General features: G+C 42.8%; 2 protein-coding genes and 1 long non-coding RNA gene across 15 annotated transcripts in view; 1 reads left to right on the top strand and 2 right to left on the bottom strand.

Annotated features, from left to right (window-relative positions):
* YTHDF2 (YTH N6-methyladenosine RNA binding protein 2) overlaps positions 1-8,875 on the bottom strand; it is a 31,682-nt gene extending 22,807 nt beyond the window's left edge. Inside the window, exons 1-4 of one of the 4 annotated variants that reach the window (XM_032636095.1) lie at positions 8,515-8,875; positions 7,995-8,019; positions 7,353-7,423; positions 2,797-4,383 (exon numbers count right to left, since the gene is read on the bottom strand). In XM_032636095.1, coding sequence (XP_032491986.1) covers positions 2,797-4,383; positions 7,353-7,423; positions 7,995-8,019; positions 8,515-8,541 — 1,710 coding nt within the window. In that variant the 5' untranslated portion in view covers positions 8,542-8,875. Of the gene's footprint in view, positions 1-2,733; positions 4,384-7,343; positions 7,424-7,994; positions 8,020-8,514 lie in introns of all 4 variants that reach the window. The other 3 variants (XM_032636086.1, XM_032636106.1, XM_032636077.1) reach the window with 3 other exon arrangements.
* LOC116755976 lies at positions 8,781-9,545 on the top strand. The gene is made up of 2 exons (XR_004350501.1): positions 8,781-8,909; positions 9,282-9,545. It is a non-coding gene; the product is annotated as an uncharacterized LOC116755976 (long non-coding RNA).
* A 9,651-nt stretch (positions 9,546-19,196) lies between these two features.
* GMEB1 (glucocorticoid modulatory element binding protein 1) overlaps positions 19,197-24,199 on the bottom strand; it is a 32,152-nt gene continuing 27,149 nt past the window's right edge. For all 10 annotated transcript variants that reach the window (XM_032640868.1, XM_032640836.1, XM_032640901.1 and 7 more), the window contains one exon: positions 19,197-22,381. In XM_032640868.1, coding sequence (XP_032496759.1) covers positions 21,681-22,381 — 701 coding nt within the window. In that variant the 3' untranslated portion in view covers positions 19,197-21,680. The remainder of the gene's footprint in view (positions 22,382-24,199) is intronic.

Genomic DNA, 24,199 nt, shown 5'->3' with positions numbered 1-24,199 from the left:
AAGGTTCTATGGTATTGAATTAGATCATGTGACAAAACAAGGCAAAAATGGCTGTAGTTCTGCTTCAGTGTGTTCTGCCAAGAAACATGCCCAATCATGGAACTTTAGAACAGCTGTGACATCATTTTCAGGATGAAGTTTTAAGTATTTCCCCACTGACTGAGTTTCCATTTGGCTGGAAGATATTTTTCAATCTTGTAAATAATACCAACGCACATATACAAACACCCCACTTAAGGGAGTCAATGCTTCAATGAGCTATCAGTCCCATTATCATGAAACTTGTTTTGTCTTGGAAGCCTAATAAAAACTGGAAGAACAGTTTACAGTCAGTTATGTAAGGATGTTAAAGGGTAACAGTGGGCAACACAGGAGTAAGGCAATACTGACTGAAAGGGTAGCTGGGTTTGGAAGCAATCATAGGGACCTTCCTGAAACCCCAGCAAGCTCTTCTTAAAGAAAGTAAACTAAAAAGTAATCTGACACAAGTATAATTGAAGCTTTTAAGTTTTTACCTTTGGTGGTTTGTTCACCAGCCTCAGAACAATTAGGATACTCATTCATCAAAAGTCTTTACAGAACGGTTTTGAGAGCCATTAGTTAGCTTAACAAAGACCCTAAACCTTGATTATTATTACACTCACTGAAAACACAAGACTAGTCAATGAATCTTACACCTACTTATGAAGTTTTATCATTCACTGAACCACTCAAGTGAATACAGATATATACTTGATTAAAAGTGCACACAAATTAACAATCCTCAGACTTGCTACTTCACTTTTAAACACAAGCTTTCCCACTAGTTCTAACAAATACAAATTTATCTTAGCGGCTATGCTGCACATTCCAAAAAATACTCCTATCTTTGCCTTCCTGCTTTTAATCACAAGATGTAGGACAGAACTTTGCAGATGAAAGTAAGCAGATTCTTAGTATGTGACAAATACTATGCATATTTCAAGTAGTTAAACCAAGCACCTGGATGCCCCCACACACGTTCATAATCTGCTATGCCACTACATGATGCCTAAAAGGCCACAGCCTCCTTCCTTGTTCCTCTAGAAACAGAAGCCTGTTAAGATATCTTTAGAGCCTTTCAGATGTTTGGCAAAAATAATCAAGGATCTTTTTTCTATAGATTCCGGAGGATTTTAAGTTAAACTGTTAAACTCTGGGAAAGGAAAAGAGTTTAAAGAACTAAAAAGTACCAAGTTTTTTCTGACAGCCAACTTTCCAGTAACCTGGCTCTATCTCCCCAATACTTTCAGCATCACTGACAAGCATAACTCTATTTCTTATTTGTCTGTACACACTGGAAGATAAAGAGCCAACCATCCTGGGCTTCCCTGGTGGCTCAGCGGTTAAGAATCCACCTGCCAATGGAAGGGACATGGGTTCGAGCCCTTGTCCGGGAAGATTCCACATGCTGCGGAGCAACTAAGCCCGTGCGCCACAACTACTGAGCCTGTGCCCTAGAGCCCGCACGCCTAGAGCCCATGCTCCACAAGAGAAGCCACTGCAATGAGAAGGCCGCTCACCCCAACTAGAGGAAGCCCGCAAGCAGCAACGAAGACACAATGCAGCCAAAAATAAAAGTCAACCATCCAGCTTTAGTTAGACAACTATGGACCTCTGATTCTGTGTTATGGAGGTCAAGAATCTACCAGAGCAAACTTACTTCTCTGAGCAGTCTTCCTCCCACTGCTCAAAGGAATAAGTCTTTATAAAGGCATAACAAGTGCCTCAGGTCCTAGATCAACTACATAAGATCCCTATGAATTTATGACAAATTCAAGGAAAATGTATTTACATTAAGTCTGTTAGGTTTTGTTTATTTTACATCTGAAGCTAACCACTCAGGATTCTATCATTAATATATACATATGTTTTAAAAACATTTTCTCCTTGCCATTATCTTTTCACCTACTTCCTATACTTCAACATGTCTAACTTCTGGATAATATGATCTGCCCCAACCACTATTTTATCATTTTCTTATGGTCCTAGAGTTTACACTCAATACATGGGATCAAGCATTACCAACCGTTTCAAATAAATTCAACTCTTTACTTTGGAACTATTCCCTATCACTCTGTTCAAGATTCCCACTTGTTACAGAGGAAAAGAGAAAGTGAATCTTTAGGAATACAACCAAATGTTAAGAACAAGAAGCCAGCTCTTTTGGATGATCTGCTTTCCAAGTTTTATATAACTACCTTTTCTAATGGGAAAAAGATTTTGAAAAAAAAAAGTGATTAACCAGAACACTACAAAAGACAGAAGGAAGAAAGGTCTGAAAAACATCCTCTTAACACTGCCAGTTGTCAGCAGGCAGGCAGAAATGTCAGGGCTTCGTGACACACCAACTCTTGAAAATAACTACAGTACCCCAGCAAGGCCAAAAGTTAATTCCAACAGAATTATCTTTTTCTCTGCCACATTACAGCCTCAATCTTCTCCTACTTTCATTTCTACGTTTCTATCACTTCAATTATTCCCTTTGCTTTTTTTCAGACTCATTCTTCACCTCTTTCTGCATCATGTAAAGCCAGTTTCTCTAAGTTTGTTTCTGCTTTAACTTAAGCCCATATTTCTGTCCTCCATTAATGTTCCCATATTCTTTCACACTAAGGTTCAAATAATAAGACCAATTATCCTCCATTAAGGCTTGAACTGTTAAGTGATACTTGTGTTATTTACAAAGCTTTTATTAATGGCTCGGTATAATACCTCTCCTGTTCTCTCTAGTTCCTTCTCCTTCCTTTAAAGTCTTAAGAAGGGTAAGCTGGTTACCTTTTTAACACTTTCTTCTTCCTCTTGGCGTTTCTCATAGTGTGAGAAGTCATCAAAAATGGAAGTGGTGTGCTTGTAGCTGGCTATGATTTTCAACACCTGCTTAGCCTTTTCCAGAGGCACTTCCTGAGTGTCCCTGGAGTTGGTCACTGGTTTATTCTCGTTGTTCTCTAGGCGAATGTGTCGCAACTGGCTATTGGGAACGTCCTTCACAAAAATCCACCTGACATCAAAACGACCCTTCCATTTGTCCTGGGACCACACACCTGCACATGTGTTGTAGTCCACAGCAGATTTCATTTCTGCAACGCCACAGAAGTGTCCACTGCCGTTGACACTGAAAAGTAAGTAAACGGGGCCCTTCCCGTTCATGGAGCGATAAGCAGCATCCAGTCTCTTGTTACCATGCTCTGTGCTGCACCAGATATTATACTTAATGGAACGGTGGATATCGTCCTCAGAGTAGCTCTTAATGATGAAAACCCGGCCATGTTTCAGATTCCAGTCAAAATCCTTGGGGTTATAGTTATTAATGGACCGCAGCTTCTCCAACACTGGGTGAGGTTCTGAAGGAGTAGATCCAGATCCAGGCTGAGACTGTCCTACTCCATTACCATCCACCCCATTATGACCGAACCCACTGCCACGGTTCCGAGGTGCTACCCAGCGGGTTGGCTGAGCTGCCTGTTGCTGCACTGAGAGCTGGGCAGGCTGTGGTGGTGGTGGGGGCAATGGCTGTGTCTGTTGCCCTACTGATGCCTGAGCCGCTGGTGGGCTACTGTTAGCCTGCTGACCTACAGGCTGGGGAGACCCCTGGGTTGGCTGCTGACCCATGTTCTGAACCAAAGCCTGTGAGGGGGTTTTTGCCACAGGACCCTTGTTATCCCAAGTTCCAATATCCATGTTATGTTTTATTGGAGGTGGTGGAAGACTTGACCCTGCAATGCCATTCTTGGTCTTCAACTTGGGTTGCTGTTTTGCAGGCTTGCTAGCAATATCAGCCCAAGATGCTGGTTTTGGAGGAGCAATGGTAGCTGGAGGCAAACTATTGGAAGCCACGATGTTACTAGTAATGGACCCGCTACCAACAGCAGAGCCTACAACTTTTGGAACATTGCTTGCAACTTCTGTGCTACCCAACTTCAGGGCTGCCATCCCCTGGTCTATAGTATTCATGCCAGGAGCCTTATTGAGGGTCTCACTGGCAAAAGCTGACTGTCCATCAATCATGGCTCCACCTAAGGAGCTAGGTGCATAAGCATAATTGCTACTATATCCAGAGCTCTGAGTAGACTGTCCCTGAGAACTGTTATTTCCCCAAGCTGAGAAGTCAATCCCACTGGGAAAGAAATTAAAACCATGCTGACCAAGAAATGGAGTGCTACCCAGGGCTCCTGGTTGTCCGAACATTGCATCTGGTAGGAAGTGAGGCTCTCCGTTGCTCAGCTGTCCATAAGAAGTTAGATAGGGCATGGCTGTGTCACCCCCAGTAGACCAAGCAGCTTCACCCAAAGAATAGGAGAAGCCAATGGAGGGACTGTAGTAACTGGGTAAGTAGGAATCTGACATGGCAGTATATGCATTATTCTGTGGAAGAAGAAAAAAGGGTTAATTAAAACTAAACACAAAAATACATAAAACGACCAGAACATTTCCTTTCCCAATTATTCACACAATTCAAATATTTCAGTCATTACCATGAAAAAGGAGAGTGACCTTTTCAGATGGTCTCTTCCCATAAACTTGCTATTTTTATAGACTTAGATAATATTTTGGTTTAATAATTGAACTGCTTAAACATTTAAAATTAAACTTGACATACAGTGAATACCAGCCTTACCTTTTAGTGCTACAATTCAGAAAAGGGAAAACCCGTCATCTCACTAAGTTTAAGTCTTCCTCTATAGATGTACTGAGATGACGCCTTCATTAAAACCACTATCTCTGGACTGAAGGAGTGGGAATATTGGCAGAAAGAAAAAGTATTCACAAGAGTTTCCTATTAAAACTTACTACATAATAGATAAAACAAAAATAACTGGAAATTTCAAGTTCTACCCCAAAAATCTGTGCAGCCATTCCTCAACCATAAACCAAAAATCAAGGTTCAGTACACCTACTCTATAGTAAAGCCTCCTGGCAAACCATCTGGGAACATCAAGAGATGCCACTATTTAATTATAACCTGGAAAGAAAATGCACAGTGGCTTCCAGTGGATTCAAAACCAAAAAAAATGTTGCTACCTGTTTTGCTTCACCTATAAAAGTTAAGGCCGTAAGCTAAAATGCACACCTAACTTCTTCATTAAAAACAGCAATATAATTCTAAAGACAGTACAGTCCACATCTTTATAAAAGGAATCATCCTTCAGAATGACAACCAGAAATAAAGTTATACTCAACTAGTCCTCACATTAGAAGATAGATTACATTGCAGAAACATTCTTACTTTCATTTATGCTGACAGTTCTTTTTCATAAATCCTAGTAACTCACAAAGTACTCCCTTAAATGAGAAGCCAGAGATATATAGAATTGGTTTCTATAGATATAGACTCAGCTCAACTCAAAAATAGACTACTTTAACTTCAAAACAGCTCTGGTATCTAAGAATCCACTAACTAGTCAATAGGGAGTTTTGTTCGTAAGAGACTTGGATGACCATAACTACGTCAGGCCTTAAGTTTGTATTACCAAAGCCAATAGTACTTCTTCCTAGCCACTAAAACACATCTCCTAAAGATTAAATATTTCAACGAATATAGTTTGATAAAATGGTGGTGCTTCTCTCTGCCAATTCTAAATTTTCTTTTAAAAACCTAACTCTTTCACATATACTCTCAAGTTTAAGAGAAGTCTATTTCTCGAAGACAGTGTTATAATTTTAACAGCCCCAAATCCATTATGAATAAGAAATTCAGACCACCCTTAATAGATTAAGCCTGAAGAATTATTCCAATATAAGGTGATGAAAAACTGGTTAAACTAATAAGAATCTGCTGAATAAAAAAGTAAATAAAATTCAAAAATTAAAATAAAAAACTGGTTAAAGAGTAGATGAAACAGCCTTGACAGACTACAGAGAGTCTCAGATTATGTCTATTCAACCAAAATTTATATTTCCCCCCAAATTTTTCAAAAATATTTAAGCTTTAACTTAAATAAAAAACAAACTCCCCCACAAATTTTTCAAAAATATTCAAGCTTTAGCTTACTTAACAAATAAAAAACAAACACATTTAATATCACAGGTTATGCCACTATAGAGCTAAATGCCTACACCTGAACTGGCAGGTTCCCACATGCCCCTGAGCTCAAAAATCTGAATCACACAATGTTTCACAAGAACTACCTAGAATTATGTTTCCAAATGCTCCCACTCTCCTTGTTACAATGATTATGTAAGCAAACTACCTCAAGAGCAAGAACCCTATTTTAATAGTTCATTCCTCCACTTCCTTCCCTACTTTTCCTGATTAACTGGTTGTCTTCTGCAAAAACTTTTTTCCAATCACTTGCTTAAGCGGTTTCTACACTTTCAATTCAGAAAATTCTACACAACGGATCAAAAAGTTTTATGTAAGCATTAGGCACAAACATGCGCACGCACTGTCAAGTTATTCAAGACTGTTATGAATACCATACACCATCTGTTCAGAATTTATATAAATGTTCCACAAACTTTTTCATCTTTTAGGATATTCTGGATGAGTTGTCAATTTTCCTTTTGGTTTATTAGTCTGGTGAGTTATACTTATTAGTTACAACTTTGTGACTGTCTTTGGGATCCAAGATAGTAACACAAAAGAACTGCTGAATCAAAGAAGTCTCTGTGCACAGTTCATGTTCATATATGGACCTACATGCAACTAATCTTCACATTAGAAGACAGATTACATTGCAAAAACTGGAATTCCATCATTCTTGATCTCTGTTCTCAACAGTATTTTATTTTCCTTCAACTCCATTTTGTAAATACAGCTCCCCTAAGAAGCCAGATATATACAAAATTGCTCTTTACAGATGAAGATGCAGCTCAACTTGAAAGAGTACCCAGCTCCAAAATAGTTCTGATAACCTAAGAACCCACTAACTAGTGACTAGACAAAACGAAGATACTCAGTTCTGCAGCACTGAATAAAGTTCAGGTGATTTTATGTTAGTTTTTCCCATCACGTATGAATCCAATTTTCCTAAAAGAAAAATGTTTGGGAGGTGAAAACATTTAACACCAGAAAGTATTCTTAAGTTTTACATTGTTACATTCTTGCTAAGGAGGAAGAACTACTCAAGCAAGTGTTGCTGTTAGTACACTTGCTGTTAGTACACTGTAAAATGTTATCAGTACTAGCCTCAGAGAATGGTATGTTTGCTCACAACAGAGATAAGATCCTTAAGGGCCTATGACATTTGTAGCAACTGGTTTTATAACGTATTGACTGATATTAAGAAAGTCATCCCCTGAAAATGAAACTTATTGATAGAGCAGAGAAAGAATAATGGTATACTGCATCCTCTGATCAAGCACGAAAATGGTTAACTACTCACGGGCCTTGCCTGTGGACTCAAGTAAGGTTCAAAATCATCATCATTTAATCCATCCTTTTGATGTACAGATCCATTTTGTACTAAAGGAGAAAAAATTCAAATTAGGAGTGTCTCAATCGTACAATCCACCTCCCAAACTAATCAAATACCTCCTAACCAGAGAAAAACCATACTACACAGAGCAAGTAAGTTTGGGTTTCGAAAGGATAAAGATGAGAATGAATGCTGAGCACCATTCGTCAGTAAAAATGTCTCCCTCCACCCAGAGCAAGTTGATCTAAAAAGGTCATTTTATTGGCTCCTCTAGATTTCTATTCCCTCCCGCTTCCCCTCCCCCATCACATGTGAGCACTTCCAGAGTGTGATCCACGAGGATGAAAAACAAAGGCCTTCTAAGACCTACAGGAAACTAAAGGACCTGGGACATTTCAAAACCGAATCCACCCCCACCCCTAATGAATTACTCCTTGTTCACTACAAAGCTGTTCGCCAGCTGCAGGAACACACCGAAAGGGTCAAATACTTAACTGTGAGGCACCTGCAAACTAAGCGGCTTCCGAAAGGTCCTCTCCCCGGGGCGCTTCCCGGAGACCCCGCCCCCCACACACGGGGTCCCCCGCCCGCCAGGGGCACCGGCGGAGCTGGGCTCACCTTTGTTTCCTTGACCTTTTGGTCTCTGCGGGGGAAGGAAACGTCGCCGAGCAGCACATCGTCCGAAGAAAAAACGGAAAAGGAGAGACAAGTTAAAGCCGGGACCGATACGGGAATAAAGGCGCAGGCCTAAGGAGAGGCGTCAGGAATGGGGTGAGGGGGAGGCTGAAGATGGGAGGCGGGGGAAGCGCGACGCTGGCGGGGCCAAGGGGGAGGAGGGGGGCCGCGCCACAAACAACGCGAGGGGACCAGGGCTTCAAAGAAGGGGAAGGAAACAAGAGAAAAACGAGGCCCGCTGAGAGGAGGGGACGCGGCGCGGCCGGCGGTCTCCGAGGCCCAGTGAGGAGCGAGGAGAGCGGGCCGAGGGCGAGGCGCTGGGCGCGGCCGGCCTGAGAGCCTCAAAATGAGGCCCGCTAAAGGCGCCGCCTCAGCTCGGCCCGACCGGGGGCGGCGGGCCCGGGCCTAGTCGGGCTCCCTCTCGCCTCACACAATGGCCGAGGCATGCGGGCCGGGCCTGTACCTGCTCCAAGAGGCTGCTGGCCGACATGGCTCTCGGATCCTCAGGGGTGGCGACGGCGGCGGACTCTCCTCAGGGTGGCGGCGGCAGCGGATGAGCCCCGGCGACGGCAGCAGGCGGCGCAGCGGCGGCTTTTGTCCCTGACACTCGGGGGCCTCGGCGGACGCAGCGGAGACACAGCGCGCGGCTCGGGCTCCGGCTCCGGCTCCGACTCGGCGACGCTCTAGCCCGACAGCTCAACGCCCGTCTCTATGCCTTTACGCGCGCGCCCGCGCCTCGCAGCCGAAATAAGGGCGCCGAGCAGCGGAGGCGGACGGCGCGCACGGCGCGACGCTGACTCTCACATTCGCTCACCCACGCTGAAGGGGCCCGGCGCGAAGCACTCCGGGAAGGCAGAGGTGGGGCCGCAGCGCCCTCTGGTGGGCTGGAGGAGCGGAAGCGGCGCGCGCGGCCTCCCCGCCCCCACCGCCTTGGGATTGGGGCCTAGGAGGGTGGGGGCGGCCAGGGTCGCACCACGAAGTTTTGACTAACAGCTGGAGGGAAGGGAGTAGCTTTAGCTTGGGGGAACCCACAAAAGCTGGGTTTTCAGTGAAGAAGCGAACCCCGAAGGCTGAGAGGCCTTAAAATAAACCTGCTTCCCACTTGCAGATGGCACCCCACCCCCATATGGGGGGGAACACGAACAGGAGTCACAGAGCCCTCAGGGAAAGTTCAAGGGGGCCCTGCCCTGAGAAAGACACCCCCCTCACCTGGTTATCCTCCTCTGTTAGCAGGCTACAGAAAGAGGGCCCAGAGAACAAAAATATCCAGAAAACATCCGGTCCCCTGAGAAAGAGATTCACCCTTCGGCGTTGCAGGGAGGAGAATCCACAATTCTTTTTTAGGGATGTCGCTGGCCCCCATGATAATCTGTTAAACTGTGGACTGTATTTCCAAGAAAAACACGCTTCACACATCCACACAAAATTTCACATGTTCCTTCAACGAGTCCTTACCTGGGGAAGAAAGGAAATAAATGCTATTTGAATACCTGCTGTAGACTAGGCTTCGTTGTTATGTGCTTTCAAACATATTAAAGGCTTTCAGCATCTTCAGTGTAGCTGTCAGCCAATCCGTTTTATAACTGAGGAAACAGAGAGGTTAAGTCATGTGCCCAAGGTCACAAAGCTATTAAATAGTAAGGTTTGCCTGACACTGAGAGGAACGTAATAGTGTCCCTCCACCCCCAAGAGAAATCCTGTATTCAGGAACCAGAATCCTGAGGCGATCTAAAAGATGGATGGGCAGAAGCATTTTTAATCAGAGGCAAACCTGACTCCTGCAGGGATATTTGATCCCAGGACAGTCCATCTCCTAATAGCTTTTGTTATTGCAAATAGTAGTAAACAGATAAATAATGCACTCAAGTGTCAACTTGATATCATCCCCTCCCTGGATACAGGAGGCTTGGGTGGACTCAGTAGTAAAATAAATAACACAGCATCTTGGATTTTGGCATCATAATTTTGCTTAGAGTGCTCAACGCATTCTGTCCGTAATCACATTTATGGTTGGAATGAATAAGGTCAGGCACCAAATGTGATAGACTTCTGGCAGAGTCCAGGTTCAGAGCATAGATCCCACCAAGGGAAGAGAAGAAACATAGTAATCCTTTTTTTTTTTTTAATATAAGTTAACCAGTTAACCCCATGGCCCAGATTTATGTGTAAACTGTAAGCAGTTGCCTACACTTACCCTTGAAGGCGGCAGTGGTATGGTGAAAAGAGGATTAGACCAGGAGTCATAATCGGGGAGGGGGAGTGACTAAACACTGGCCTCCCCAACAGATTGGTGACGTTAGGTAAATTACTAAACCTTTCAGAGATTCCCTCATTTGATAAAGGGGATAATAAAATCTACCTAACAGGTTTGCTACAAAGATAAAGTTCAAAAAAAAAAACATTAAAGTAAATCTGGTACATTGTAAACTTCTTTCCTATAATCCCATTAAGGGATGATAGTGAAAATTCCCTCCTTCCAGTATTTTTATAGTGCCTGAAATTTTGATTAGTTCCTTTGAGATTACTTTCTGTCCTACAGGATTTCCCAGTTAAAACGCAGACATCCTGGGGGATGTCACCAGATTGGCTTTAATAGGCCCCTGAACAGAACACACAAGACTGATACATTTAATCACTGGGAAGAGGGAGAGGAAGTCTGGAGTGTGGGATATCATCTTAGGGGGCAGACTGCTCATGGTTTGAGAAAAGAATACCATATCAGAAATGAGTTTGGGTTCTAGTTTCACCTCTGCCACTAGGTGCATAAAGCACTCAATCCCTCTTCTAACAAGCATTTATTGAAGGCCAGGCAATGTGCTAGAGAGAAAGTCTTAAGAGTTCACTTCTGGGCTTCCCTGGTGGTAAAGTGGTTAAGAATCTGCCTGCCAATGCAGGGGACACAGGTTTGAGCCCTGGTCCAGGAAGATCCCACATGCCATGGAGCAACTAAGCCCGTGTGCCACAACTACTGAGCCCACGTGCCACAACTACTGAAGCCTGTGCACCTAGAGCCAGTGCTCCACAACAAGAGAATCCACTGCAATAAGTCCACACACCGCAATGAAGAGTAGCCCCCGCTTGCCGCAACTAGAGAAAGCTGGCACACAGCAATGAAGATCCAACACAGCCAAAAATTTATTTATTTAAAAAAAAAAGTTATTCACTCACAGTTGTTACAGTGCAATGAGAAAGCACAGACGGACCTCACTTAGTCAGAGGACCAAGAAGTTTTCCCTGAAGTCCTGAGCTTCAGCTAGAACCTGAAAGATGACCAGAAATTGACCAGACAAGGAGGGAAGGGATGTGAGAGGCAATATGTGCAAAGGCCCCAGGCGGGGAAGGATCTTGGTACTGGTGAAGAACTGAAAAAAAGGCCAACATGACTGGTGCATAATGAGAGAGAGGGTGGCACCAGATGAGACTCAAGAATTGGGCAGAAAAGAGAAAAATAGGGCCTTTAGTTGTTAGCTACAAACGATGATCAGTTAGTAAAGGGTTAATAGAAGCACAGCGTTCTCAGATTTATGTTTTAGGTTCACTCTGATTGCAGTGTGGGAAGTAGATTCAGGGAGAAAAGAGCAGACTAGGAGTTAGAAGAATATTGCTGCAAGTACAGGCAAAAGATAATGGTCTATTATAGTGATGATGAAGACAGAGTGAAGTGGACAAAATGGACATTTTAGGAGGCAAAATGAGAGGTCTTAGTGATTGATTGGATTGTGGGGAGGGCGTTAAAGGAGGAGATATCAACATAATATTGATTTGAGCGATTCGGTGGGTAAGGTGCCATTTTCTAATGTGGGGAATCCTAGAGGAGATTTTGTGATCATCAATTTATCTTTGGACATGTTGGGTTTCAGAAGAACATAAAACATCAGATAGGAATGTTCTGTAGACAATTAAAAGGTTTGGGCTTAGAGAGTAACATCAAGCTGGAAATACAAACCTTAGAGTCTCTGGTATGGGGATGTTAGTTGAAGCCGAAGGAGTCCCTGGGATTTCCTCAGAAGAGAAGGAGGGTGGGACTTCCCTGGCGGTCCAGTGGTTAAGACTCCAGGCTTCCATTCCACTGTGATCCCTGGTTAGTGATGCAGCCAAGCAAAACAAAACAAAACAAAAAGAAGAGAAGGAGGAGAGCAACAGGCCCAGCACCAAACCAGAGATGGAAGGGGAGACACGGAGAGTAAATCCCTTCCTAATCAGAGTCTATTTCCAAGACTGTAAATTAGGGAAGTTGGACCAAAATAACTTCTGAGGTTCCTTCTAGTTCAACCATTTTAGAATTCTGGAAGGTAGAAACCAAGCAGATCCTTCTGGATATATGAAGGGGGCAGTAGGGATCAAGTGAAAAGAAGCAGGAAAGGAGGACAGATTTTACATACTCTTCAGAATTTTGCTATGGCCTGGGCTGGGCCCTAGAGCTCTGGTTCTCAAACTTTTCCAGCCTTCAGCAACAGCAGACCTCGCTGCCCAAGCCACTCCCTTAGTAAGGCAGGAATAGAAGGGACCTCCTTTGAGAAATGTTTATATACTTCACACAACTGACAGTGTAAAAACCTATTTTTAAAGATTTCTGCTGGTTCTCTGTAGTCCACACAGTTTTCAAAGCTTGTCACTCCCTAGCCCTGTATATTTCTCACCATGCACTCCATGCTCCAGCCACATTGCATTTTTCTCAAATACACATTTTGTTCTGGAACCCATGACTTTGCACATGCAGTTCTTTCTGCCTCAAATGTCCTTGCCATCCCCCCTCCCCAATTCCTATCTGTCTTTCGAGACGCTGATCAATGAAACCATATTTTTTTCCCTCAAGCAGAAAGAAAGTGTTCTGTTCTTTGTTCACCCATAATATCGGTCACATTTCCTTATGGTAACTTAGTGTATTAAAACTATCTGTTTGGGGCTTCCCTGGTGGCGCAGTGGTTGAGAGTCCGCCTGCCGATGCAGGGTAGGCGGGCTCGTGCCCCAGTCCGGGAAGATCCCACATGCCACGGAGCGGCTGGACCTGTGAGCCATGGCCGCTGAGCCTGCGCATCCGGAGCCTGTGTTCCACAACGGGAGAGGCCACAACAGTGAGAGGCCCGCGCAAAAAACAAAAACAAAAATAAAAAACCCACAACTAACTGTCTGGGCTTCCCAGGTGGCCCAGTGGTTAAGAATCCACCTGCCAATGCAGGGGACACGGGTTCGAGCCTGGTCCGGGAAGATCCCACATGCCACGGAGCAACTAAACTAGACCCATGCGCCACAACTACTGAAAGCCGCGTTCCTAGAGACTGTGCTCCGCAACAAAAGAAGCCACCGGAGAAGCCTGCGCACCACAATGAAGAGTAGCCCCTGCTTGCTAGAGAAAGCCCTCATGCAGCAACGAAGACCCAAAACAGCCAAAAATAAATTTATAAAAAAAAATGTTTACATCAATATTTTCCCTTTAGAAGTCTTGGACTCAGTTGAAAATCTAATGAGAATAATGAAACTTCTCAGAAAAAGGAACATACACCCAAATTTTTGCCTACAATCTCATTAAGCACTCCCTTCCCCAAGCCCATCCATCCCACGGACTCCAGATTAAGAGAACCAACTCTCAACTTATATATTGCCTTTTTAATAAATCTATGACTGCTTAGACGACAAAGAACTTTTTTATTATTAATCTTTATAATCCAACTCTAAGTAAATGTTTGTTGAATTAATTTATCTCATTCATTTTCAAAATTCTCCCTAGTAATGTCAATCCGCATTTTATTAATGAAAACCTGGTGGGGTTAAAAAGTCAAATGTGCAGATTTAACTAGCTTAATTGAATGTTAAAGGAAAGGCACTGTGGAAATCCCAAGATAAACTGATGGTTGGCTTTTAACTTGCAGGTGTGTTTTATGACTTGCTGAATGGAGTTTTGAAAAGAGCAACGTGAGAACAAAGCTAAAGGAAGAAAAGACCTACAGCTGGGCCAGGTGGCCTAAGGACACTAGGAATTAGCAGCTGTGTATATACAAGGGACCCTGTTGGAGATGTCAGTCAAGGGCAGAAAAGAACAAGAACCAAGAAAGAGCCAGCAGGAAAGGAGCCTTGAAGTTTCAACTTAGAGTCTAGAGGTGAAAGCTGAAATTTTCACCAGTCCCCCAAGAAATAAGAAAGGTAATGATAATGTAATGAGCTTTTCATAAAGCTAAATTTTCTCAATGCAGAAGACTGTTCTTTATTCTGAGATTATTTCCCTCCTAACTTTTTTTTTTTTTTTTCCTCCTAACTTTTTTGATGTGAAAATGCCCTTTCTTCCCAAATGATGCCAGTAAAAATTAGCCATTTTTAAAAATATCCTTATTTGGTAAAATATAATGCAGAGAACCCCATGTTGGTTCCTAAGACCTTTTTTTTTTTTTTAAATCTCTTTTATTGATCCATGGGATCTAAAAGTCTGAGCAGCACTGTGCTAGGAAACAGCTTACAGTCTCAATCTAAGACAATAGGCCAGAGAGAAAAATGGAGTGTAAACAAGATTTCTGGAGATAGTGCCAAGGGGAAATGAAGCCAGGGAGCCCCAGAAAGCGCTGGTTCAATTTTAGGTCTGTGCCAAGAAAAAATAGTTAAACCAGTCAAACCAGTGCATCTAAACTATTTGTGACAATGTTTTATAGATAAATCCTTCCCTTTCGGTCCTTGGGTGGCAGCTACAGAATGTGAGAGGCAAGAATATGAGAAGCCCTGTCCAGTTTGCTCAGAAAGGCTAACCAGAATGTCTCAGTCATGGAAATGTTAACTTAGCATTTCTGAGGCATAGTGGTTCCATTTTTGTTCCTGGAGCAGGGGAATATCTTTTTGCTCAGTGGGCAAAGGTTTTACAATATTATCAATGTTCTATGGAATAGGTTCCCTGTGTAACAAAGTACGTGGGGTTGGGCTCTACACAGTAGGAGCTTAGCGAACAAATGAAGGAGTTCTAACCAGGGACCCTGACATCAATGTCATCTCAAACAAGACAAGTCCACTTTTAACAAAGTGATAAATCAGTACTTCCTGTGACTGATGGACAGGACAGATGATCTGGGTTCTAAAATCCTTTCTCAGGTAACTGGAAGTTCCCTCCCTCCACCACTCCTTCTGCAGTACTGTGGCGAGATGGTGAACTGGACTGTAAACAAAACAACCTAAGTAGCGACTAAACATGTTATCAGCAAAACATCATCCTAATAAAATGGTTTGTTGAAAGTTTCCTTTTAGGTATTAAGCTTCTCTAGTACATTTAAAGACTCTGTTTAATAAATTTGATCCGTATACAACGTTTCAAATGTAGCTATTGTTTAGAGTAGAATATAAGTGTTAGTTTCCTCATTGTAAAATGAAGTAAATAATGCTCTTCACCACATAGGATTGTCCTGAGGCTCAAATGGATTAACATATGTAAAGTGCTTAGAAAAATGCTTGGTACATAGTTACCCTTCAATAAGTATTGGTTATTATTGTTCTTCTTATTATTCATGCATCAAATATCTATCCAGTTTCCGCTACATGCCAGGCACTGTTCCAGGGACTGTAGAAACAGCAGTGACTAAGAGACGAGAATGGTCCCTGCTCTCACGGAGCTTCGATTCTACTTGGGGGAGAAAAAAATACGTGTATGTCAAGTGATAAGTAAAAGAAAGAAAAATAAAGCAGGGTAAAGGAAAATAGGAAGCATAGTGCAGGAGGAAGTTGCCACTTTTCATAGGGTGGTCAGGGAGGTCCTCTCTGGTAAGGTAACATGTGGATAGAGACTTGAAGGAAATGAGGTAATAAGCTTTGCAGTTATCTGGGGGGAAGAGTGTGCTTGAGATTATTGAATGAAAAAAATAAGCTACCAAAAATAAGTAGATCTGGGTTTGTAATAGGGAGTGACGGTACGTGAAGAAGCCACGGCCCACCTAAGACAGGCCTCAGTTCCAGTCACGTGTTGCTGTGAGGAAATGTGGACCCAGTGTTGTCAGATCTTCTGGACTTTGTGGGGTTTTTTTTGTTGTTGTTTTAAGAAAAACTTTATCTTGAATTTTTCATGTGAACTGTCATAGGCATAATGCATATATATGTTCGTCAAAAGACACGTACAAGAATGTTCAGAGGTGGGCATTCCCTGGCGGTCCAGTGGTTAGGGTTTGTTGTTTTCACTGCCAAGGGCCCAGGTTCAACCCCTGGTCGGGGAACTAAGATCCTGCAAGCTGCATGGCGTGGCCCAAAAAAAAAAAAAAAAAAGTTCAGAGGCATTATTTATAATAGCCCTAAACTGTAAGCTACCCAAGTACCCATTATTAGAATGGATCAGCTGTGGCATAGTAAATAATAACAGTCCCTACACAGCAATGGGAAGCAATCAACTACACTTCACACAACATTATGGGTGAATCTTACAACATAATGTTGAGAGGAAAAAAGCCAGTCCCTAAAGAGTTCAAAATAGGTAAAACTAAGATATGATGTTAGAGAGCTAGATAGAGGTTACCCTGTCTGGGTGAGGTGCTGGTGACTTTTTTTTTTTTCCCCCTTGATCTGAAAGCTGATTTCATGGGTATGTTCAGTTTATCAAATTGTACAGTGATTTGTGCACTTTCCTGTATGCATTTATACTTCAATAAAAAGTTAAAATAAAACTAAAATGTGGGCCAAAGTAAATCTTAAGGCTGAATCAGAGCTGTGGGCTTCCAATTTGCTCTACAATATGTAGATTTCTTTAGAGAAAACAGCAGAGAAGTTTTTTAAAAAAAAAAACTTATACTTTGAGGGGACTTCCCTGGTGGTCCAGTGGTTAAGACTACGTGCTCCCAATGCAGGGGGCACGGTTTTGACCCCTGGTCAGGGAACTAAGATCCCACGTACCACAACTAGAGAAGCCCATGTGCCGCATCAAAGACCCAGCACAGCCTAAATTAATTAATTTTTAGAAACCCTTATACTTTGAAATGCAGGTAATGTCCCCCACACCCCCTCTTACAGAAGCTCCTACAAAGCCCAATGAGGAACCCATCTTTCCTTCTGGGTCATTACCCAGCCTCACATTTTCCTTTATATGTGATCCAATACTAACGTCCGCTCTTGTTCTCAAACTAGAGAAATCAACCCATATATACCATGTTATAAGCCCAATACTAGTAAAGGTACAGAATTGGAAACTATAGATACAGGAGGAGAACCCAGAGGCAATTTCAAAGTAGGGTGTGGCCTACTTTAGGTTGAGAGAGCACCAGGAGTCTTCAGGTTGGGAGGCTCATAAGACATAACAGAAGAGGTAGTAGGAATCATACTGGGCTGAAATAATTTATCCAGGAAACAGGCATGTCTTAGCCTGGGCCATGGACCATAGGTAGAGAATCAATCAGGTGTAAAAGATAGGTTTTACAATCTATGTGTTCTGGGGAACTTACAAGCACATCTCAAAGGTGCTTCAATTCAGGTGATGGATGACGAAGGCTGTTCTAGGCAGTAAAGACTGCAGTCTATGGATGTATGCTGAGGTTTGGGTCTTGGGGGTTTCTTGGGAAGAAGTGACTGTCTCAAGAGTTGAGTTACTGACATAGCAGAAAGGCAGTTACTAACATGGCAGAATTTGGGAACTAAGTCACATTCGGTTCCCCAAAGCAAGGGCTAGAGAAGCAGGAGTACGATAAGGATGTTCAAGGAAAGTAGAACCTTCTAGGGGAAGTGAAATTGCATGGCTCAGGACTAAGAAAGGTGTTCCAGGATTGGGAAGCAAACCTAGAAATGACTGAATAAAGGCTAAGAAGAGAAATTCCAGGGGCAGAGAGTTCCAATCTAGCAGAACTGATCCCTTGTTTAGGGCAACCACCTTGGTTGTTATTGTAGTACGTTACAGACTACACGAGAATATCCCAGGGAGGAGGCATCCAAGGTGTGAGGGATCTGTGATCAATTGTAGTGGGTTGACTGAAAATGCAGGGGCTAGCCCAGAATCTGATTTTTTGTCTCAGAGAGGACTATTTCCTCAAGAGTATTACCCAAAGTGAATCACAACCTCGTACGTATTTTGAGAATTCAACCTTTTCTTTGTCCTTCTACCGCCTTGATAGTGGTGGACCAATTATAACTCAATGAACTAGTAGTTCCACATTTCATGCTTGATTTTACTATCTTTATCATCAAGTGTTACCAGTACTTCCCACCATACAGACTTACCTTTAATGCTTTCATGAAATGGATTAAAATGCCACCACTAAACGGTGTCTCAGACCACCTAAACTGAATATTAATTTCCAAGGTATTTGGATTAACTCTGGTCCTCCTTCCCAAATATGGACAGAAGCATGAAAGAAACTTCACATGAAGTAGCTTTAAATATTCAAATCTATTGTCCCTTTTTTACTTCAGGACGCCAGGGAGTTTTTGTCTTGTTTTAGTTTGGGGAGGGGGGCAGGGATGGAACCTGGAAATTGAAAAGGGGAAGAGAACAGGAAAGCGGGGGTCAGACAGGGACATGGCCAAGGCAAGAGTTGACTCTGAGGCCTTTGTGGAAACCACATGACAGGAAGGTTTGGGGCATTTACCTGCCCTAGATTCATCTGATGGAAGCTCAGAGAAACTGACACATGACTGGGCTTTCACCAGTGCGTTGCTCTCAGAAGAGACTGCCTGAGCTGCTGACTCTGCCTAGCTCTGGAGACAGAAGCAACAAGAGACTTAGGATTTTTTTCCCCTCTTGTATAAATAAGTCTAACTACTTGAAAATGGAATGCAAAACAGTAGCCAAAAATGGTCTCTCCTAAATCAGGTTAGGTATACATCTTCTCCAGGAAGTACTCCAATATTTGCTGACCCCTGCCTCCAAGCTGGGTTAGATGCTTGACCCCTTGTTCTCTCTTCTCCCAGCCAATAGCTCTGTCACTGCACTTACCCTAATATGATGATTTCAGTATCTCACTAGAGAAAGGCTTAACCATTTTGTAACTTTGGTAGCCTTCTGAAACCTATGGACCAACTCTCGGAACAATGTTTATCAACGCATGAAATAAAACACTTAGCATTACAAAGGAAACCAATTATTATATTGAAATATAGTTCTTAACTCCAGACAACCTCTGGAGAATGAATCCCTTGAGTGCATGGACTGAGCCTTCATCTCTGTACTGCCAGTGTCTAGCACAAAGCCTGGCACATAGATGGTTCTTACAAAGTGTTTATTTAATTAATGAACAGAAAGATTAGATGGCTACTGCCAACTCAGCCTGAGGAATGATTCATTGTAACTGCTTGTTTATATACCAGTGTCTTGCATGTGCCTCACCCTGTCTGAGATCTAGACCAGGATTGTGAGGAAACCCACACTCAGGAATGGGTGCATAGCATCTAGCAACAATGACAGGCTACTGGAAGACCAGGAAAACAACAAAGCTCATGTATTTCCACCAGCTGGAATATTCAGGTAGTGAAAGTAAACAGGCTCTGTCGTTAGGAGGTGATCTCTTGACTTTGGAAGCGTGACGCTCACACTACTTTAAAACGCTACCAACAGCTCTGACGGAGGAAAGAAAGGAACCTGAGCTAGTGGGTAGGTGTTCTCCAAGCCTCCTCCTCTGTCCTGATTTGAGCCTCTTGTCTCTGGGAAAGATAAAAGTGTCCCTAAAAACCGCAATAGAGATGACATGTGCCTTTCTAGGTTCAAGTAGTAGTTTTAGGCTTAGGCAGAAATTTTGTTTTTGTTTATGTACCAACAGACAACCTAAAGAAGCAAGAAATAAAAGCCACTTCCTTCACTAAAGATATATAAAGGGCCAAAGGTTTGTTCTAAACTGATTGCTATGTCTATTAGATATTTTGAAAAGAAAAATAAAACCCCAATTTTAAAGCTGAAAACCATAACTGTATGGGGTTCAGAAATCTCACCCATAAGGCTTTTTAGATTGACCCTTTCAAGTTAGAGGGCTTCTCTAGCTATACACAGCTATCTGAGGGATGGCAGGATGCAGTTTTCACTTGCTTAACAACAGGGTTTCCAACATCTGTTGGAAGAAACATAGCTTCAGGTGGGTGCCTTCAAAAAAAAAGGAAACTACAGGTTAAAGTTTTGTATTTAATTAAAAAAACTCCCCCACTCCTAAAGTGTATGCTTTCTTTTTTGACCTATTTTTCTTTTAAATTGTCTGCAGTTTCCCTATATTTTTCCTAGTGCAGTAAACAATGCAATCAAAGAAACAAAAAACAGACTCTACTCTTGCCCCAGACACTGAAGATGGTCAAAGAGAAGGAATCACAGCATGGAAAATGGGCCCATCTCTAAATATACAAAAACATTAAAAAAAAAGAAGAAAACAAAATAACTCCCCAAAAGATATTATTATTACATTCCTGGTACATTTCCTATAATATAATGTTGCAGACAATGCTTCTTTCCCAGGGAGTCCAGCTCGCTCAGGAGGAGACATCTAGTCGGTGCCTCAGGATAGGGTGGGGTGTTGCCAAACCTAAGGTTTTTTTATGAGCTCAATATCTCACAGAAACATCTGTGGTATAAATGGTATATATGAATCTAAAAGGGGATGAAGGCAGGCAGGCACCTGTCACTGTTCTCTGAATCAGCCAAAAATCTGAAGAGCGTGGGATCCAGGAGACAGATGCCATTAACCACTGAGGAACAGAGGGTAGAACAGAGGAAGCACCAAATGAATGGCTGCTTTTGGTTCCAAAGCCAAAAAAGGGCCCCACAAAAAAAGGGCAGCTGGTCTGGATGAGGAACTCTCCTGCTCCTGGAGTCATGCAATAAAAATGATGGCCTTGGAGCCCCACCCCGAGAACAGCCACAGTCCAAGAACCAGAGCAATTTACACCACATCACACAGTTTGCAAATGAATGGACTAGGAGGGTAAGTGTTTTGACAGAGTGGGGGGCAAGGTGAACCTGAACCCCAAAGCACAGCTGTGACGTCTCTGGATTTCTATTTCTGCCAAGCCACAGGCCTCTGACGCCACTTGCTCGGTGGAAATGTACCCTTCTTCTTAACACTGGCCTTGCCTCAAAATGGCAGCCATGGTAGTAACCCTCAGAGATATTAAGAGGCATCAGTTGCACTTCTGGAAGTAAGATAATTTCCTTGCCCCATCCTGGCCAAAGCACTTCCCTTTTTAAGCCGCTGCTGGTATGCTACCTTCCCCTCCAAGCAGAGTGCAACTTACTTTTGTTTCAGACTTTTGCATTGGCCTCTGAGGGCCCCTTCCAGAATACAAAGTAAAGTATCCTTCTGCATCCACGTGTGAGTGGGTTGCCTTCCAGGGTCAGATTTGTGTTCCCTGGTTTGGTCAATGCACCTTTATGAGAATAAAACCACATGCGTACACAGACAGACTAGCCTGGAAAGGGCTTTCTGGATAGGGTCTCTGGTTATCTTGATGCCTCCCCTAAAAGAAATCACTTTCTTGGTGTAAGAGGATTAGGACATAGAGTGACCTACTCTCAACTTCCGGAAGGGCAGCTTGTTTTGTCCATTTTTCAATGAGGGGGTGGAAGGGACCCAACCTGTTCAGTTACAACAACAAGATTTTGTTTTTTAAAAAAAGGATCCTATGTGGAAATGAGTGGGACAATGATAAAAATAAACAAATAATTAAAATTCCAAACCAAAACATATCTCCTGGCCCCGAGACCCCCAGTTAATCCTCTAAGACCACAATCTCCACATTGTGGACTTGATGCTGGTGTTCTTCCATCTCAGCCACGACTTTCTCCTCAGTCCTCAGTTCTGTCTCCAAAATGACTGCTTTGCCCTCAGTATCCTCAGCCTCTGGGTCTGGGGCTGGGTCAATCTCAATGATGGTCTGCCCATCCTCTGAGGTGCTTTCAACAGCCTGGATGGCTGAGGTCAGGCCAGACTCCATGGCCACCAACTCCACAGGGCTCACCATGGTGGTCATGTTGCCCAGGGTACTCCCATCCTGCATGGCGGTGGAGCTTAGCAGCGCCAGGCTAGATGAAGGGTGGATGGTCACTGTGTCTGGTGAGCTGCTCTTGGCAGATGAGACCACTGTGGCATAACGGAAGAGCTGAGGGCCAGAAGGAAGTGCGTGGACAGTCACAGGACTGGAGCCCTGGCTGAGGGTGGCCACTGGAATATTGCCCATGGAAAATGACTGACCCACGGGGGTGATGGTGATGGGTGAGATGACTGTGAACTGAGGCTGCTGGACAGGAGGAGAAGGGCTCAGGACGGTGGTAGAGGCTGGCCGCTGGAGCCGGGGCCTTTTGGGAGGCTTAGGAGTGCTCACAGGCATCAATACCACATTTTGAACCGTCTGGGATTTCAGCCTGTGATCCTGAGCTTGCTTCTTCTGCTCTTCCAACTGGCGTTCCAAGTCTATGGAAAAAAGACAGACTTTGTGTGGAGAGAAGTATAATCTTGGGAACAGTAAACTGGGAGTGAGGAGACCTGGGGTCTTGCCCTGGTTTTGCTACTATGTAGCCTCAGGCAAGTCATTTCATTGTTTTCGAGAAGAAACTAGACTAGATGGTCTTTAAAATCCCTCCAGTTACTACATGTCATTGTGTGATTATAGACAGGTCAATAATTCAGAATCTTTTCGTGCCGTGATCCTACTATAGCTCAACTCTAGAAGCTCCTGTGGCATTTTGTCACCTGTCACCAAAATGCAAACCAAAGAAGTCTCCAGTTGGTCTACCAGCTTATATATGCCCTGCCTGGGTCTACAGATGAAAATAATATCTGCATACTCCCTTTGCAACTGCCATGGACCCACAAAGGAGCTACAATGGCCACTCTGAAAAGCAGTGATTCCCAAACTGTCCTTCAAGGCAGGATCACTTGCTGGTGACCCAGATGGCTTTAGTCTACCATTAGCCCCCAGAGAAGTCTACAGAAAGTTATAGAGGAAGTCCCTAAGAATTACAGAACCGAAGGAGGTCTTAAGAGTTCTAACACATTCATTTTGACATAGATCCAGAGAGATAAAGCGACTTCCTTACGGTTACAGAGCATGGGCCAAAACAAAAGTCTTCTGAGAGTCAACTTGGTGGCTTTTCCACCCCAATACACCTATCACTATCCCTCTCCCAAGGGTCCGATCCAACCTTGATGACCACTGGTGAGTCTGGTTCTACACCAGAACTTCTCTATTGCTTAGCACCTGATAAGCATCCAATAAATAACCAGTCACACCTGTAGAGCACCTCACTCACTGTGGAACACCCAGAGCAAGTCAACTCCTTGTTTGGAATAAAAGGAGTAGGGAGTGATAAAGAACACATTTAAAACATTGCCTTTTACGGTTATAAGATAATGCATTTTTTCCAACTTTAGTAGTAATCAAAGAAATGTGAACCTAAACAAGATACCAAATCTATAATTTTAAAAAGTTAAATCAGGGTGTATTGTAAAAAACAATGCCCATTGTTGCGGAGCTCAAACTTGTGATGTAAATTGGTATAATCTTCTTGAAAATTTGACAATAGGTCACAAGACTCCATAAACAAATTATCAATACCATTTAACCACAAGCTTAAATGGTATTGATATTGTGAAGTAGTTTAAAAGAACATAAGAAGAAAAGTTATATTCATACAAGTTCACTGCAACAAAATAAGCTACTGAAGAAAATTTTGAAAATTTAAATTCATCCCTAGAAGAATGTCTAGGTAAAATACTGTGTAGCAACTTGGAAACATATTAGTATGTCACAGTGAAAAAAGCAGAAAACACAACTTTATGTATACTGTGGTTATAACTAAAATGATATGGACAAGGGACCAGAAGCCTACATTTCTAACAAAAACCATTTTTCAGATGGTGTAAAGTTTCAAGGTGGTAGACAGCACTGGACTATGAATAAGAAGACAGAGTTCTACTCTGGGCTTCACTGTCAAGGAGTGATGTGGTCCCAGGCAAATCATTTATCCTCTCTGTGCCTCTACTGGGTTATCTGTAAAATAAGGAAACAGCCTATAATATTCCTAGAAAGATCAAATGAAAAAGGGCATCTCTGAGAATACCTGGTAAACCGAATTTAAAATATAAATTGGGCATAAAAATAAGTTTAAAACAACCTAAATTGTTCTTCTCTTACCAAATGATCTTTCTTGCCTCTTGTCTTCATGACCGACTATTATAATATATTCTATGTCATTTAAGACTGAGAATCCATACCTCCAACTTGTTTTG

This window comes from Phocoena sinus, chromosome 1, assembly GCF_008692025.1.
Source record: "Phocoena sinus isolate mPhoSin1 chromosome 1, mPhoSin1.pri, whole genome shotgun sequence".
Lineage (NCBI taxonomy): Eukaryota > Metazoa > Chordata > Mammalia > Artiodactyla > Phocoenidae > Phocoena > Phocoena sinus.
This window is presented reverse-complemented; position numbering and strand designations above follow the sequence as displayed.